This window comes from Pelmatolapia mariae, linkage group LG14 (assembly GCF_036321145.2).
Source record: "Pelmatolapia mariae isolate MD_Pm_ZW linkage group LG14, Pm_UMD_F_2, whole genome shotgun sequence".
NCBI lineage: Eukaryota > Metazoa > Chordata > Actinopteri > Cichliformes > Cichlidae > Pelmatolapia > Pelmatolapia mariae.
In genome coordinates, this window is record NC_086239.1 from 399,962 (window position 1) to 418,390 (window position 18,429).

Below are 18,429 nucleotides of genomic sequence, written 5' to 3' on the forward strand. Positions count from 1 at the left end.
TAACATAATATCTGTGAAGTGTGAGTCGTGGCTTCCTTCCTGTTAGAGGTTAAATGAGGAGCACTACATTTAGAAACATGGGAAAATCCAGGAAACGATAATGAAAATGTTACAAAAGATTTTTGTGTCGGCCGCCGTCATCTTTAATCTCAGAGTCACGTTTCCTTTGCTCTGCTTGCTCCTCAGATCCCTTACCTGGGCTTTTGCTCCTGTGAGGAGCAGGGGGACACGGGGGTGTGGCAGTTAGTGGACCCTCCCATCCTCCCCCTCACACATGGGCCAAACCACAGCTTTGACTGGAGGGAGACGCTCCTGCAAGAATGACAGCGGCCTGAGCAGACCCTCTTAACCTGATGATGTACACACTCGGACTGCAGTGGCACCGCCGCCCCACCCCCGCCCCGCCCCTCCTCCAAATACTGGAACTTTCAGCCCGTCAGCAGAGAGCCTTGGCTCTCTGCCCCAGGTGACAAATCCCAGCCAGTGAGTGGTGACAAAGTTTGGCAGCGTGGCTGAGTGTTCGCTCAACATTGAGCACGCTCAGATATCACCCACCCAGTCTCAGGAAACGCATCAGGATCATAAGACGGCTGTTCTCTCGCCGTATTAAAAATGACCTTTGATTGATTTTAGTGAGAACTCAAAGTTTGATCTGTTGAGTTGTGATGTTAGCACACAGTAGCATTCTGGCTGTAGGTGTAAATGTTTCTGCTCAAAATTACAATCAGTTTTAAACACGCCGAAGTTTTTTGGAGTATTACATTTGGACAGGACAAAAGATTAGTTACAGTAGACTGACCAAATGCAAGGCATTAGCACCTCCATTTACAGTAAGTCCAAAGATTTCTCTTTGAATGGGGCAAAGAAAGGCATCAGATACTGTTTTATTCTAACTTTACAATAAACAACATCATTTGTATGCTTTAAAAACATGGCTTTATGTAAACATATGTGAAGGATCCTGAACACTTCTTGTTCTGCAGTGGAGTTTCTCGAAATTTCATGAGACTGTGGGCGGTTTGTAACCACGGAGCTCCTGATCAAAACAACAGCGTAGTATTATTGGAGGTTTCATGGAGTTGGCGTCCCGTGTCCTGCCGCTGCCACGTCACCAGCTGAGGTAGAACGTTTACGCCACAGCTCGTAGTCTTCGTCACACCCTCCCGATGCCCCCGTACAATGCATCCCCCCACTGTCGTCTCCATATGTAGCACACTGAGGACCGCAGTGTCTCTGCAGCAACGTCACGACCTGCAATACCGACAATCACAAAGTAGCTTCTTAATTCTGGTCCAGCAGCAGTTTGTGTTGTTTAGACGCTCTCAACGATCAGAAACGTCTTCCACTTTTATTTGTATTTATTTATAAGCCTTTATTGTTACAAGCAAAAATAATAAAAACAGGTATCATTTCTAACAGCATGCAACAACTTATGCTCTGTATCTCAGGTGTTGACTACATTTAAGACACACACAGTGTGTGCGTGTGTGTGGTTTGAAAACTGTTCCACTGATTGACTGTGATGTTGCCCCTCTCTAAGATTAAACTGATGTACCAACAGCAGCTGTAGCAGAAACAACGTATTCACACATCTGCTCTTTTATCCCGCTGAGTTTGGGGGAATCCTGGCTCATGCTGCCGACGCAAAATGAGTTCCCACTGCAATGTAATGCTGGCGTCTTCATGCATACTAGCAAAGTAGTCTGCATTGTTCCAAGTGCAGAGCAGCTTCCATTGCTAACACGAGAGCTTAGGCTGTGTTCACATATAGCATCATGGTGTTCATCAAACGCCACAGGAAGAGCTCGACAGTTTGAAAAAAGGCTACTCAGTGCTGATCATTTTAAAGGGTCACTGTGTGTGAGGAGAGTTCAGCCTAGACTCAACCAACTTTTAGAAGAACTGCTCCTTTAAGAAGCAGTTTGGCACAGCTGGGAAGTCGTTCCCTGCACTCCAGCTGTACGGGTGCCATGTCTGCTACAGACAACAGTAGAGCTCCACTCGGTCACATTACAGATAAAAGCAGCTGAAACAGTACGGTGGATAAAGAGAATTCAAGACTAATAACAGCATTTGGTAATTTAATAACCTGTTATAAGCTTGACTTGTTCTAAACTGTTTGTTTCTGTTTTGTAAGCTGTATCACTTTCAATCAGATTTTTAAACCTGGATAATCCCTTATTGACTAGCATGAAATGAAAGTAAACCAGGTTCTGTCAAACTGTAAATTATGAAGACCTAACAATGAATTTTGCTCTCAGAGTAAAGAAAGAAGCTGCAGGAACACATCTGCATTGTAAAAACTGTATGACCAGTCTGCAATGAAACCTCTCAGTGAGAAGCATCAGTCAGGAGGACCACAGCAGCGGTGACACGCTCGCGATGCTCGAGTCAGTCCATGCAGTGAAAACCTCACTTCAGACCTGCTGAGCACTTGTAGCGTTGCTGAATTCAGTCACTGTTACTGCACAGTGGTCACAGATGCAAATGTGTGGGGTCACTGCTCCCACACGAATGTGAAAGTTTCTTCCTGTTTAATAAACGTCCAACATTCAGGAGCAACATAAAAAGTCTTAATCTGTGTGAAAAGTGACGAGGAAGAAGCCATGGTGTTCCTTTACTCTTTATTTATTGTCTGATTATATCACCAGATGTGTACAGCACTTAATTTAAAGCAAAATGTTGGCCTGTAATTTAAAGTGTGTGTATGTGTGTGTGTGTGTACGTGTGTGTGTGTGTGTGTGTACGTGTGTGTGTGTGTGTGTGTACGTGTGTGTGTGTGTGTGTGTGTACATGTGTGTGTGTGTGTACGTGTGTGTGTGTGTGTGTGTACGTGTGTGTGTGTGTGTGTGTACACGTGTGTGTGTGTGTGTGTGTGTGTGTGTGTACACGTGTGTGTGTGTGTGTGTGTGTGTGTGTGTGTGTGTGTGTGTACACGTGTGTGTGTGTGTGTGTGTGTGTGTGTGTGTGTGTGTGTGTACACGTGTGTGTGTGTGTACGTGTGTGTGTGTGTGTGTGTGTGTGTGTGTGTGTGTACATGTGTGTGTGTGTGTACGTGTGTGTGTGTGTGTGTACGTGTGTGTGTGTGTGTGTGTACACGTGTGTGTGTGTGTGTGTGTGTGTGTGTGTACGTGTGTGTGTGTGTGTGTACGTGTGTGTGTGTGTGTGTGTGTGTGTACACGTGTGTGTGTGTGTGTGTGTGTGTGTGTGTGTGTGTGTGTGTGTGTGTACACGTGTACGGGTTCGTACTATCCTGGTGGGGACCAAAATCTGACTTTTACTATCCTGGTGGGGACTTTCTGCACCGTGGGGACCAAAATCCAGGTCCCCTCGGGGTTGAAAGCAATTTTCACACTCAAAATGCGGTTTTACTGTCAGGGTTACAATTAGGTTATGGTTAGGTTTAGGGTAAGGGTTAGGGTTAGGCATTCATTTTTAATGGTTAGGGTTAGGGTAAGGGGCTAGGGAAAGCATTATGTCAATGGGATGTCCCCACGAGGATAGCAAACCAGACATGTGTGTGTGTGTGTGTGTGTGTGTGTGTGTGTGTGTGTGTGTGTGTGTGTGTGTGTGTGTGTGTAGGCTTTTATCTCCATTTTCTGTCTCGTGCTGAGGTATAAAGAGCAGCTGCGCTTTTTAACGGCTGTAATATTTTCATAGTGATTCACGTGTGAGCATCAGCCTCCAACTGAACGATGATCCTTTGTGTTTTGTTCTGATGGAAGCTGAAATAGAAACATAATTTTTCTCCATAACTGAAGTTTTACTACATGTGTGCAAGTTATTGTCTGTTTGATTTGATGCAGTTACTGTAAAGGAGAATGAGTCAAATAAAAATCAATACCTAATCGTTTTGTGAAGATTGATTGTTCATAACCAGCAAATCTGACTGAAGACTGCTGGCTCTTAAATCCATTTAGGCTCCTATATTTTGACACACTGGTGCCACTTTTGTTTTTTCCTGTAATACATATGTGATTAATAGAGGCTGCGAGAGGAAAAAATGATGTCCAGCTCATGAATTTGCACAGTACTGTAATTATAGAAAAACAAGAAAATACTGTACATGCAGACCGTCCTGTACATTCGCCTCACAGTTAAAGTGTTGGTCACTCTGGGACTCCCTCGATTTTCCTCCACGCCCACAAAGAAGTCGACTTATTGTTTTACTTTTCCCTGAAATACCTTCATCAAAATCTTTATGGCCTCGTGCTCATTAAGGCCGTCATTTTTTTCTTTCTTAGATTCAATTCAAGTCAATTTTATTTATATAGCACCAACAACAGTCACCTCAAGGCGCCGCAAGGCGCTTTTTATTGTAAGGTAGACCCTACAGTGATACAGAGAAAACCCAACAATCATATGACCCCCTATGATCAAGCACTTTGGCGACAGTGGGAAGGAAAAACTCCCTTTTAACAGGAAGAAACCTCCGGCAGAACCAGGCTCAAGGAGGGGCGGGGCCATCTGCTGTGATTGGTTGGGGTGAGAGAAGGAAGACAAGATAAAGACATGCTGTGGAAGAGAGACAGAGATTAATAACAGATATGATTCAATGCAGAGAGGTCTGTTAACACATAGTGAGTGAAGAAGAAACACTTAGTACCCTAACTGTCCTAACTATATGCTTTAGCAAAAAGGAAAGTTTGAAGTCTAATCTTGAAAGTAGAGATAGTGTCTGTCTCCTGAATCCAAACTGGAAGCTGGTTCCACAGAAGAGGGGCCTGAAAACTGAAGGCTCTGCCTCCCATTCTACTTTTAAATACTCTAGGAACAACAAGAAAGCCTGCAGTGTGAGAGCGAAGTGCTCTAATAGGGTGATATGGTACTACAAGGTCATTAAGATAAGATGGGGCCTGATCAGTGATGAATAGTAAGATGTTCTGGCTTTGCGGAGGGCTTTCTTATAAAGCAGCAAACTATTTCTCCAGGCTAAATGATGATCCTCTAAATTTGTGACACGCCATTTCCTCTTCAGCTTACGAGTTATCTGCTTTAGGCTACGTGTTTGAGAATTATACCACGGAGTCAGGTACTTCTGATTTGAGGCCTTAGTTTTCACTGGAGCTACAGTATCCAGAGTCGTACGTAGTGAGGAGGTAAAATTATTAACAAGATAATCGACCTCTGTTGGAGTAGCGTTCAGATAGCTGCTCTGCTCTGTGTTGGTACAGGGCATTGAAGATGATAACAGTGGGTGGATTATATTCTTAAACTTAGTTACAGCACTTTCAGAAAGACATCTACTGTGATAAAGTCTACTCTCCACTGCTGTGTAATCAATCATTGTAGATCTAAATGTTATCAGGAAATGATCAGACAGCAGAGGGTTTTCAGGAAACACTGTTAAATGTTCAGTTTCTATGCCATATGTTAAAACAAGATCTAGAGTGTGATTAAAGTGGTGGGTGGGTTCTTTTACATTTTGAGAGAAGCCAATTGAGTCTAATAACAGATTAAATGCCATGTTGAGGCTGTCATTTTTAGCATCTACATGGATGTTAAAATCACCCACAATAATTATTTTATCAGAGCTGAGCACTAAATCAGATAAAAAGTCTGAGAAATCAGAGAGAAACTCTGTGTAAGGCCCAGGTGGACGATAGATGATAACAAGTAAGACTGGTTTCTGAGTTTTACAGCTGGGGTGGACGAGGCTAAGCATCAGGCTTTCAAATGAATTAAAGTCTGTCTTGGATTGGTCTTGGATTCTGCGAGAGTACAAGAGCTTAGCATGAGTCACAGGTCGAAATAATCCTCATTTGTGTTATTCTAGGCCTGCAGTCTCTCAGTTCACCCGGCTGTCTACAAAAAGCTCTGCTGTCTTTAAGCTAACCTCCTCTGATTGGCTGCCCCTCACCAACAGAATATACTAGCAGAGACTGGGCGGGGCTTGTGTGCTCACAGTCAGCGCTGTCTGCAGTCACACTGAGACTGGGGTGGGTTTGTGAATAACTGTGTCAATAACTGTGTTTCTGCACATATTAAACAGTTAATCGCTGAATTCATGTAACTGCCAACAGACACATTCATCCAATCACAGACTGACTTTGTCTGGATACAACAAACTTTAAAGGCGTCAGCTGAGTGTGATTGGTCACAGAGCTGGTTCCCATCACCCGCACTTTGGTGGTTTTCCCTTGGTGGGGAGGCTGTAGCGTCTCGGCTCGCTCACTGATCTCACAGAGTGTACAGCCTGAGATTTGGACTCATGGGGATCGCTGTGTCACTGCTTCAGACACGGCCATGATTATCAGGAGCATCCACCACTGTAATGGGATATGAAAGGTGGGGAAGAGAGTAGGTCCCATTTAAAGAATGCATCATGGTGGTTTTGAACACTGCTGTTAGTTCCATCACGTGTTTGTGTTCAAACTGAATATAACAGCAGCAGTGAGGGGGCCTCAGCAGCCGGACATCAGATATTACAAACCTGCTCAAAGGGAGCACTATTCTGGGTGAGTTTGAACTCGTGTGTTTATCAGATATAATGGATGATTCACACATAGGCCACAGGCACTGTCTGTTTTGTTCAGCCATAGGTTAGCATTACTGGAAGCGTCTTTTTGTTAGTGGGACATGAGGATTGATGCTGCTTTGTAGAACAGCTTTGAGGCTGGAGCCAGTAGCTGGTTAGTTTAGCCTGAGCACAGGAAGGTAAAGACCTGCTTGGTCTAAACATAATGAACGACTGTCCTTTGTAAAGTTTTACTGATATGATACTGACATTTATCTCCACGACCCTCATGCACAGCTGAGAGGGCCTCAGTTTCCCATTTTGGTTACTTTGTCCTCAGATGTTACGTCATCACTTAAATCATGAAATTAAGATATTCTTTTTTAAAAAAATAAATAAATTACAGCATTGTGCAGTTCCAGCTAGCTGCTGGCTAAATCTGGAGCCTGATGGAGAGGCCTGAACTTCAAGTCAGAGTTGAAGCTGCTGTTGCAGACACGGAGCCTCTAACCTGGCCCATCGCTCCCGATGGCTACATCCCTAACTCTGTGATCCGCAGCTGGAAGAGGAAGGGCAAAAAACTTTGGGATGACAGCTTCTTTCATGGTCAACGGACAGATGAATGCACCACAGCTTACGAGCAGGATAAGATCACAGATTATTTCTGGTTCCAGACTGAAAATGAGAAAGAGGGTGAGCTGAAAAGAAAGAAGAGCGCACCAGAAGATGAGAGGACAAGGAAAGAAAGTAATAGAACAGACTGGCAAGGACGTGAGGACAGGAAGGAAGAAGAAACAGAGAAGAAGACAGAAAAGGAAGCTGGAAAACCTCAAGAAAAGCTGGAGGTGATGAAAAAGAAAAAAACTGATGTGAAGAAAGAAAATAGAAAAGACGAGACGGAGAAGTTTATCCAGACCGTGAGTCCTGTGAACGAACGACCGAAACCCTCTGAGGACGCTAGTGTGGCGCCTCAGAAGCAAGCAGATGATCCAACAAATGCTCCGGACCTCCTGTGAGTGTTCAAAAGTCATTCAGAACATCTCGTGGTAATCGTGAATGACTGAATTCAGGTGTGCTTATTTGAAATCTAGACCAACTTCCTGTGATGAGAAGAGAAGCAAGCTTGTGAGAGAGCTGAAGACAGAAATGGAGCTCCATGAAGTCATTCCCAAAGGTACACAGCAGTATTTGGAATATATATTTTGGGGGCAGGTCCCTAATATTCAGAGATGCTTAAAGTATCCTCACAATAAATTAACTTTAAAATATGGTAATACTATATAATATGGCCTGGAACTAAACTCTGTTTGAAATTTACTTGCAGTATAATTATTTCTTTGTTTCCAGTAAAGACCACGCTTTATTCTAACCTGCCTAAGTATTTTTAGATTGACATGATTACATTGTCCTTTTGAATAAAATCCATTCAAAGTCAATTTAATTAGAGGGGAACTGTGTCCTTATTTCTTTGACCAAAAATATGAATGCAAATGTTTGCTGAGCACGTTTAAAGCTGCATTCTCCCTAATGGCCACCAGAGGGCGAGTCCTCTGGATGTAAAAGAAGAGAAGTCTGTGGAAAACCACCCACACCTGCTTTGGAACCTCAGTAACGGCTTTCCTGATCAGTTTAAACAGTCCTATCGAATAAATGTTCTTTTGGTAATTATTGTCCCCAGTAGAGTCACGGAGGATGATGGCTATGTTTCAGGCCTATCTTGGCATTGACACGCTGCTAGCCCACGAGCACGCAGTATCCCTCAGTTTCAACCTGAGTGTTTCATGTGACGTCAGAGAACGATGGCTAAAACAGTCAGCTGGAGGTCTGACTAACCAGCACGCCTAGGTGACATCAGAGGCTGCGTCCGTTTATATGACGTCTCAGCCATCACTCAAACATCTCAGGACACACACTTTTTTTTTGCTCACAGTCATTTGTGGTGACTTCCTGTGGTCTCATGCTGCCCCACGTCACTGCTAGTTTCCTACATGGACGCAGTTCAAGTCCAGATTCTAGTAAAAGTGTGTTTTTCTGTGTTACATTTGTCAGTATAACACTGCAAATCTCAGTTTCTACGATACAGTTTTAACTGAGGGAAACGACTTTTCTATGTTAAACTGTATAAAAGCTACCACGACGCTATTTCTGAAGTCCAAATCCCTGAGAGGAGTAGTGATGTGCAGATCGATACTGAAATATCGATTCCTCCGATACCAGTCATTTATGTTCTAGAATCGATTCTCATATTAAAATATCGATATTTTAGTAATTTAGGGTAAATTTGTAGTTTATCATCAACAGGAACAGAGTGGAAAGAAACTATATCATTCGGATTGCCTACGTTGGAAGGAACTACTTCCTCTTCCGCCTTCCATAGTCATGTGCGAAATACAGCTGTATAAATGTGTTGCAGCCCGTGGCGTGCGCACTCACAATGGCTGAGCGTAAACGGAGTCATGTGTGGACGTATTTTACCTCCACAAACAGCTGAGATGCGGTTTGCGATACATGTGGCAAGAAAGTGAGGTGTTGTGGCAACACCGCTAACCTCGTCAAACACCTCAGAGTAAATCATATCACAGAATATGACGAGCGTATGTTGAGGCGAACTGAAGAGGAGGACAGGGACAGGTGCTGCTAGGGCGAGACAGACGTCTCTCACAGAGTCCTTTAGTGCTGCAGACAGGCAAGGCGTTCAAATAGCGCACAACTTGAGTTTTTTTATTTCTATATGATGAACTCTGCATTATTAAGTGATAAAAACAAGTAATCTGATGTCCTGTAATCATGATGACACTACAATAAAAGATACAATAAATAAAATACGTCATTGTACAAAGTATCGGTATCGGATCAGTATCGTCGATACCACCCTGAACTTTACTTGGTATCGGATCAGAAAGGAAATCAGTGGTATCGCGCATCACTAGAGAGGAGTGTTCCTGCCTCCACCATCCTGGTTACAAAACCAGGATGTGACAAGGAGGGGAAAGTCTGACTGTGAGACCACATCCCGGCTGGTTGGGTTGTTAATCATGAGCTGTTAACATAGTATGTCCAAGTTTTATTAAAAATAGTTAATATGTGTATTCAGGCGGACAGTGTTCACTGAGGCTGAGACAGAAACCTGTTTCTCAGAGTCTCCTGTAGAAGCAGACTGGTTTTCTTCACAGCTGTTACCTCACAAAGATTGCAGGCTTAAGCATTTCCATACTGGCTTCATTTGTCCCACCCAGAAGCTCCGTCCATGTTTTATATACCATCTATGGTCCATATGGCATTATTAATGTGTTACTATGGCAGTTTCCTTACAGTCAGTTTTCATTCACAGTGAATGATGTGAGCAAGAGGAAGGACGAGGGGCAGCCCGACCAAACAAGAACAGTACGTTGAGAAAATGATTCCCCGTCAGATTAGAAGTCAGCAATACTTCTGTGAACATCACTCCAACAAACGTCACTTGTTGGCTGATATTAGTTGTTTTGTGTTGATGTGTTCAGAGGAAAGAGAGCGAGCAGGAGAAAACAGGCAGAGCAGAAACAGGCAGAGCAGAACGACCAGGTAAGGCAGAGTTTTACAGGGACAAATATTGATCATTTTTACTGTTATTAAACCAACCTAAAATGGATTCTGTGTAAAATGTAAATAAATCTAAGATACAATGATTTGAAGATTTCATAAATGCATTTTTATTTCCAATCGAACGTGGAAAGAAAACCAAATGTTTAAAAATTTGATACAGCAAATTTAAGACGGCTGGAATAGGTATGAAAAAAACAAAGAGCTTGAGAAACATTTTGCAAATAATTTGGTGAAACGGCAGCAGGTCAGTAACATTGTTGGGTAGAAAAAGAGCATCGTAGACGTAAACATGAGCAGAGGTTTACCAATCAAAGGAAACAAGAATCATTTCAGAGAAATGTTCAGTGTGAAGACTTAAAATCATGTGGCTCTAAGAGCAAGAGCAGAAATCAACACTGGGCACCCCCAGAAGGCCCTCACACCATAGCTCTGGGGGACTAGTTGTGTTTTGTGCAATTGAAATAGGAACAGCTAATGTGGTCATAAAAACTTTTTTAACCATTTTATGGCCCTTTTCATGTTCGTAGAGCCGCAAAATGAAACCTACTCTCCACTGGTGGCTCCAGAGGATCCTCAACCACAACCAGTCAAGGGTCAAAGGTTCCTCCTTTTCTCACACAAATATGACAGCATAGCTAACCATGTGCAGGCTGGCCTCGATAACAGAGTGCTGGCCCTCTACAAGAAGTTCAAAGTCTTCAAAAACAACTTGCCACATCTTGGAAAACTCTCTGTCCCCTCTGAGCACCGTCCTAACCCTACACAGTCCCGCTCCTCTACACTTCAGACTAATGCTGCTGAGAGCAGTTTGAAAGCTGGACTGTATAGCTCCCCTGCCGATGTGCCCTCACGGTCCATAGTCCAGGCCACTTGTCTGGGGGGAAGTCTAAGCAGTGACTTGGGTGGTGACCCAACATTTAATAGTACAGTGTCCGCTGCTCATATTCAGCGCTGCACACAGCTGCTCCAAACCTCGGGACCAAGCATGACCGAGTGGAGAAACAACCTGTACAAACTCATATCTCTGCATGGATTCCAGTCTGCACGGGCAGCACGTTTACACATTTCAGAGCACGCACACACGTTTGCTACTGACGTGCAGCTCGTGGCAGATATTCCCCCCCTGCAGCCTCAGCTGGCAGCAGCACATCAGAGGGTGGTTCAGAAGATCGAGCTGAAAGACACCGTAGAGACAGCCGGCGGTTGCTTCTACCGTATCATTCCAATGGGTTCCCAGCACAACTTTGTCACTGCGCAGCTCTGCGGAAAGACCCGGTATGGACGCCTGGAGTTTGATTGGACGAGGGGATGTGATGAAGAAAAGCTGCTCAGGGTGTCATCACTCAAGTCGAGTGACCACAGAGCGGAAGATTAAAACTGTGTTGTCCCATTAAATGTGAACATAACATGCGGTACATTTGATTTTGTCTAAATGTGCACGCAGGCTGATTCTGATGCTGTTGGTTCACTTTCTTTATCAACACAACTTCTCATTTCCACAGGATACATCCTAGGGACTAATCCTGTCGCTTTTCCGTCAAACCCAAATCTTCCACAGCAAACTCCCACTACATGTAGACACCACAGAATGGCACTATTTATGTTTCCAAGATAATATATTGGGAGGTTTTTGTTCGTTTGTCCTCGCACCACCAGCAGGTAACCATTTGGAGCTCTGAGTGAAATGTGTCTTAGACGCTGTGCTCTGGACTTACATTCACATCGTCAGTGAATGACAACAGCACCTTACAGGTGTGACATTATTATCAAGTGCTACCAGGTAAATAAAGGATATATTAAGTCACAGAATAACTTGACGTCCCTCCTAGGATACATGTTTGACAGATTGTAGTCTAATAAGTCATTCACAGCAGTTTAAATATGGGCAGTCGTTTGTAGGCAAATACCTAAAATCCCTTTTTGGCACAACAGCAGAAATGCCGAGCGGAAGATCAACATGTAGAAAGTCATCTAACAGGTGAAAGACAGAGAGCCTCAGGGACTAGACTGAGCGTGGCTGCACTGCTTTCACACACAAACGTTCAAAAACTGCCAAACAGAATTTGGAACGTGTGGACAAACTGAGCCGGTCACAGCGTTTCAATCAGGATGGACCAAGATTGCCTTCTTGTGCACCGAAGACACCAAAAATGTCAAAGTTACTTTTGAATTGAATTTATTTATTATTATTTAATAATGCCGCTGAGGTCTCATACGGTGGTAGCACATAGCACAGTGGTGCTACTCACACGGTAGCACTTTATGATAATGTCACACAATTAAGCATTAGTCAGGTATTAGTAAGCGCTTAATTACATCATATATATGTCATGACTCCTCCTTAGTATGTCATTCATAAATACAGGCATGTTTGCCAATCTGTTACAGCATTTACAGCTATCAGCATTGCTCGCAATAACCACAGTCATAATTATAGTCATAGTGATAAGTCTGTATTTAAAAATGGCATACTAAGGAAGAGTAATGACATAAAAATGATGAATTGCAAACTTACTAATACCTGACTAATGATTAATAGTGTGACATTATTATTAAGTGATACGATTTATCCAAGTGAAAAGTGCCTTTAACATTAAATGTGCCTTTACTAAGTGAGATCTGAGAAAGAGAATTGCTCAAATACATCATCACAGGGCTATAAATATATTATAGATATATAAGAGGTCAGTGATTCTTGAGATAAGGGACAAAACATGTCCGCCAGATAAAACCCAATTTTGGGGTTAAAAATAGGCATACAAGTGTTAACCAACTGACTAAAAGACAAACCAAGGCAATGTTTACACAACAAAAGTATGATTTTGCATTTTTTATACATATATATTTATTTTAAATGGTACAATACATTACCAGTACCTTAAAAATCCATTGTCCAGAAGCAGGTGTGATAATATTAAAATACAGAAAGAAAATTAAAAGTAATGTAAAATTAAACATCGTGGCTCTCGTCACTAAGTATTTAAGTCAATACCTTATATAATATCAAAATATGCAACTGAAAATTTATTTTTACATATTTTTTAAGTGATTAAAATCGTGTCCAGAGTTTTTGTCAACACCATCAGATTTTTTTAAAAGTACAAAAAAATCAGGAATTATTGTGGGTAGCTTACACTCTGAGGACCCCTTTACCACTTCCTGTTTGATACACATGCCATGAGGTCACTGCTGTGATAAGTTTTTTTTATTTTTATTTCATTTATGACACACCTTTCTGATACAACTCTGTGTCACAACCATAGTGCGTCAACACCAAAGTCGATGTAATCCAAGATTTAATTATTTTTTTTGTAAACAGAGCTTAATTTAGGTAGACTGTAGAGGCCATAAGCAACTGATGAAAAACAAGATGGCTTCTGTCAGAAAAACATGTGTTTTGAGAGAAAGTATTTTGTCAGCACCATCAGGATTTTTGTCTGACGGTGTTGACCCTTTTTCTAATGGTGTTGACAAATGCCACAAAAGTGTGCTATTCACCATTTATATTAAGTTATTTTTATTAATATTTCAGTTATATTGCTTCCTGTGTATTTTACTGATATTTCTGCTTTACAGATGTGTCGAATATTATCAAATTTGCCGTATCTTGAATCTCATTGTTTATGTATACTTTATTAATCCTGTAGGAAAATGCTTAGTCCTCTGCATTTAACCCATTCACTCAGTGATGCAGTGGGCAGCTACAAATCCAGGTTAGCCGCTGTTCATTGGATTTGAACGTCCAACCTTCCGATCATGTGGCATCTACTAAGCTATCTCTGCCCCGAGAGCTGGTCTTTAAGTGATGATGTATGAATCCTGCTTCCGGGCCCAAACTACTCGTTGTTTATTAAGCCTGTTGTGCTGCTAAAATGTTTTAATGCTTTTTATCTTGTTCTATTTAATCTGAACAAGCCCCTAAAAACAGTCAGTGATCACTGTCAGCCTAACCATCAGAAACCCTGCATTAACTTTTATCAAGTGGAAAAAAGTTAGCGTTCATCCTCCAGCTTCACTGTTTATGTTATGCTAACATAGCTGTGTCGCTAGCGATCACGTAGCACATCATTATATACCAGCTAGCCCAACTTCAGTAACCCTACAAACGTCACTGCTGTTTAGTTTGCTGTCTTCATTTATGTTGGAATGTAGGAGGAAACCAGCGAGCTAACTTCTAACTCAGCCACACTGATCATTTTATTAAAGATGAAAGAATTTAGACAGTTTGTAACTCTCAGTGATGCCGCAGAGTTCCTTTGACTTTGGGATCCGCAGCGGAGTTTCGACCTGGAAACGGCTAATGACATCAGACTTAAAGACCGGATAGCATCTCTATTGCTTTATAGGGCTTTGGAGTTGACGTCACGCCGCAATGCATTGTGGGAGCGCGGCACCATTTTCGGGGTCTCCGAATCAAAACAAACACACTGTGTTGGAACGACGATTACAAGATGCTTAAAAGCAGCTCAAAAGAGAATGGACTGTATAGAGATTGAAAATGTGACGTCATTGAGGGGTAAAACCGCAAAGGATTGTGGGAACCCAAGGCAAGAGGTACTAGCGCACGCAGGCTTTCAATTGAAATAAGTTACACAGCGATAAAAAGAAACAAAAAATGGCAAGAAGCTGTTGCATTGTTAATTGCAATAGCCGGTCGCATGACAGTCTCGGGAGGCCGACGGGTAAAGAGATCGGTTGTTATCGGATTACGTCGTTAAGGAGAAATTGTTCAAGCCATGTTTCCGAAGTAAAAAGAGGCGACGGATGGCCTGGATTGCAGCCATTCAAAGACCAAATATAACGTCCAGAACACTCCAGCTCACAGGTTAGTCTGCTCCAAGCATTCCCACAAAGGTCAGTGTTTTGTAGGAGTTAATACGTCATTTTTCATATTTAATTAGTGACGTAGGTTACAAGCAAGTCTGGTGCTAAACAGAAATTGTCGCGCTATGCTCCTTTGTTTATTGTGCATAAATAGTGAATTGTCCTGACACAATATTGCGTTTATTACCATGGTACATTGACAAAAACATATACTTTTATTCACAGGGTAAAACAGTTGTTTTGTATCACTAATTGTCCAGTGCGATTACAGCATACAATATTATTGTCACTGCTACATTTCTGTGATGCGTACCTTAAGTCATTTCCACTACTAATTAATTACTGTTGAGCTCAAAGGTTATATTAATAAACGGTGAATGAGTGTGTATTTATGAGGACGATTTGTGAGACTGGTAAACTTATGATACGTATGATGGTCTTTCGTTCTACACGGTGCATTTCAAGGTCCTGCACCCATCTGTCAGTAAACTGTACCTGGGCTTGTTGCAGTGACCTGAAGTTAAACTTCATGAGTGTATGCACTCACTCCAAGAACCGTATAATTATAAATCTGAGCGTGGTGAAAGTGGGCAGCACACTAACGTCTTTTGTCCACTCTGTGTGCTCGTAAGGGTCTGACCCTTTCACTCCTTTGATTTTTTTCCTCGTATCTTTTCTTTGCCTTTTCGTCGAGTCTGTCTTTGTACGGACCGCCGTTGTTCTCCTTCGTTTTGTACAATACTTTTTTGTGTGGCAAAGAAAAACCAAGAAGGTATTGGAACCGGAGAATGAACGTTTTGCGGTGCTTCAAATGCTTGCATTTGATGCGGTACTTGGATTGTTTTGCCTTGGGTTACCGGCATGCAATGCGCGAAAGTCACGTGGTCTGTCAATCTCTATAGAGACCGATTTCGTTCAGAGGCGAAGCAGCGGTACTTGCAGAAAATAGCGTGCATTGGAAATGTGGACCCGTATGAAATACGGCCGTGGAGTAGAAACCCTGAAGACCAACCGCTATTGACTTAGCCTGACAAATTTTCGTACCTTATCTGTGGAGTCAGCGCGTACAAGTCGTCATTCAAACAAAGGTAAGTCAGCTCGAGTACTGCGTGTGAAATGCGTTTGATTTCCCTGCAAACATTCAGATTAGTGCAGCATAAATTCATTCATGAGGGGAAATTACAGTGAGAACATGTGGAGGCTGTTAGAGGGATAACATAGTGAGTTCAGTGCATTGATGAGACATTGTCCTGAAGGATTTAGTCATTCTCTATGGTTAAAGAAATTGCAATGATTTATTCATATTTATTATAAATAATTCTAATTATACATCTTGCTTCAATATTTGTATCTTGTGTCACTAAAAATACATTTTATTTTAATTTTATACATTGATTAATGACCTGCAGAATCTCCTTATCATATTAAGTGATTCATAATTGTCACTTTATGCTTTCTCCATCTCTAAAGTGATTCCTTGCATTACATACTTTAGGTTCATTTTCTGCAGGCAGGTTTCTGACAGAGAACAGGCAGGTTTAGAATATAACATGCAGCGTTTTATAGATGGACATATAAAGAAATGAAAAATTACATGTATGTGCTAACTTTCTAAACACTGTTACATTTATGATAAAGTAGATAAAACACATTTGTGTCGGCCTTGGCTCATAGTTCTTGTCTTTAAATTAACTTTGTGTGTTTCAGGTACTGCACTCTCAAAGACTGAATGAACCAGCATTGCAGCCATGGGTCACTGTGAGCACCACAGGGAAGGTTGAAGCCGCCCACTGCACCTGTATGGCCGGAGTCGTGGAGACCTGCAGCCATGTTGCTGCTCTTCTGTTTAATGTAGAAGCAACAATGCAGATCCGTGGCACAAGGACTGTTACAGATGAACCTGCATGCTGGGTTTTGCTGGGTAATGTGACCAAGATACAGTCAGTGGTTGGCCATAAGATGGACTTCTCCTCTTCAGCTGCCCAAAAAAAGGCTCTCGATCAAAACATAAACAGACCATCTGTAGTGACAGGTAAAAGGAGCCGTCCTCAAAAAAGAAAAATCCCACCTGCTACTGTGGAGGAGTCGTCACTGCTATAATGCCATAATGTTTTATGTAGGGGTCTAGATTTATGCCTGTAGTGCATTGCCATGTAAATAATTTGCATTTACTGAATATGTACTGACTGAGTACCACTGTTCAAAAGTTGAATAAAGAAACAAACTAATTTTTGCCTCTTTTTATTTTTTATTAAAACCACTTTATAGAACATCACATCAGTTACAGTGTAGAATCCATGTCTTTATAGTTTATAAAAGACAAAATGTTTACATAAAATCATGACAGTGTTTACATGATCTCACCCACTACTAACATTATTTACTGTATCTTTTGAAAAAAAAAATACCACTATTTATACAGCAAAAGACTTAAGAATATTTAACAGGAGCAAGTTTCATTGTTCCCTGGTTTTACCACCACACTGTTCACCAAACGCAGCAAACCTTCACCATCTTATCCAGAAGGATCACCTCTTCACCCTCACATGGAAGAAGTAATCTGATTGGCATGGTGGTATGTTTGAAGCAGGTCCCTTGTGTAGCGCTGGAACCCAGTCACGATGTGTTTCATAGGCTGGTTTGCTGCAATAATGCCAAATAATTAGCAACTCTATAAATAGAAGGTAGTTCTGCAAAATCACTCAGTAGGATGTTTGTTCTAATTTGCTATGACCTCAGAGCGCATCGAAAATAAAACTAATAGGCTATAAAGAGTGATATGAACATATTTAGAACTTACCGGAATGAAACTGTCTGGAGCACCAACAGATATCTGGAGATGGAAGAGAGCTGGATATCAGCTCGTCTCACAGCTGCTATCCAGGCTAGACGCCTTCGTTTGGTAACATCGATACACGAGCTGCCTCATGTTGCTTCCAGGTTGGGAAAGAATGAAAAGACAAACCCTTTTCAAGCTTATTCTCTTGCCGCGTGAAGCCGACGGGTAAAAGGAAAGGTTTTTATCAGATTCCGGCGTGAAAGAGAAATTGTCCAAGCCATGTCTCCGAAGTCACGAAGAAGCGACGGATGGCCTGGACAGTAAATATTCATATTTACACATAATTGTGTTCAGAAAATTATAGTAATTACAAAATGGTACATTTCAGGCTAGAATAGCAAAGGGGGACCTGTCATTAGAGGAACGAAAGAGAAGGAACAGGGATGATCAAAAAAGGAGAAAAAAAACTGACAGACAGCCTGAGTTGAAGAAAGAGTTTCTCATAAAGGAAAGGGAAAGATCTAGAAAGAGAGTGAAAGAGGGAAAAATAAAGAACATCAGTGATCTGAAAGGAAGAGAAAAAAGGCAGAAGAGAAGGTTTTGGAAACAAGCACAGAGACAAAAGGAGAGAAAGTCCAGCAGGGTCTAAACACAACCACAGAGTACTTTAGGAATCGAGGAGCAGGCAGCTACTTGCTGGTGAACTATTAAGATGTAGAACTTGACATGTGCAAAAACAGAATTGTTATGAAGTGTCTTGTGATATTACAAAGGTTGTTAAGGTTTA

At 41.9% G+C, this 18,429-nt stretch overlaps 1 protein-coding gene across 2 annotated transcripts in view; it reads left to right on the forward strand.

Moving 5' to 3' along the window:
- ubash3bb (ubiquitin associated and SH3 domain containing Bb) overlaps positions 1 to 3,849 on the forward strand; it is a 43,929-nt gene extending 40,080 nt beyond the window's left edge. For both annotated transcript variants that reach the window (XM_063493489.1, XM_063493490.1), the window contains exon 14: positions 187 to 3,849. In XM_063493489.1, the coding sequence (XP_063349559.1) occupies positions 187 to 324 (138 nt within the window). In that variant the 3' untranslated portion in view covers positions 325 to 3,849. The remainder of the gene's footprint in view (positions 1 to 186) is intronic.
- The last annotated feature ends 14,580 nt before the right edge of the window (positions 3,850 to 18,429 follow it).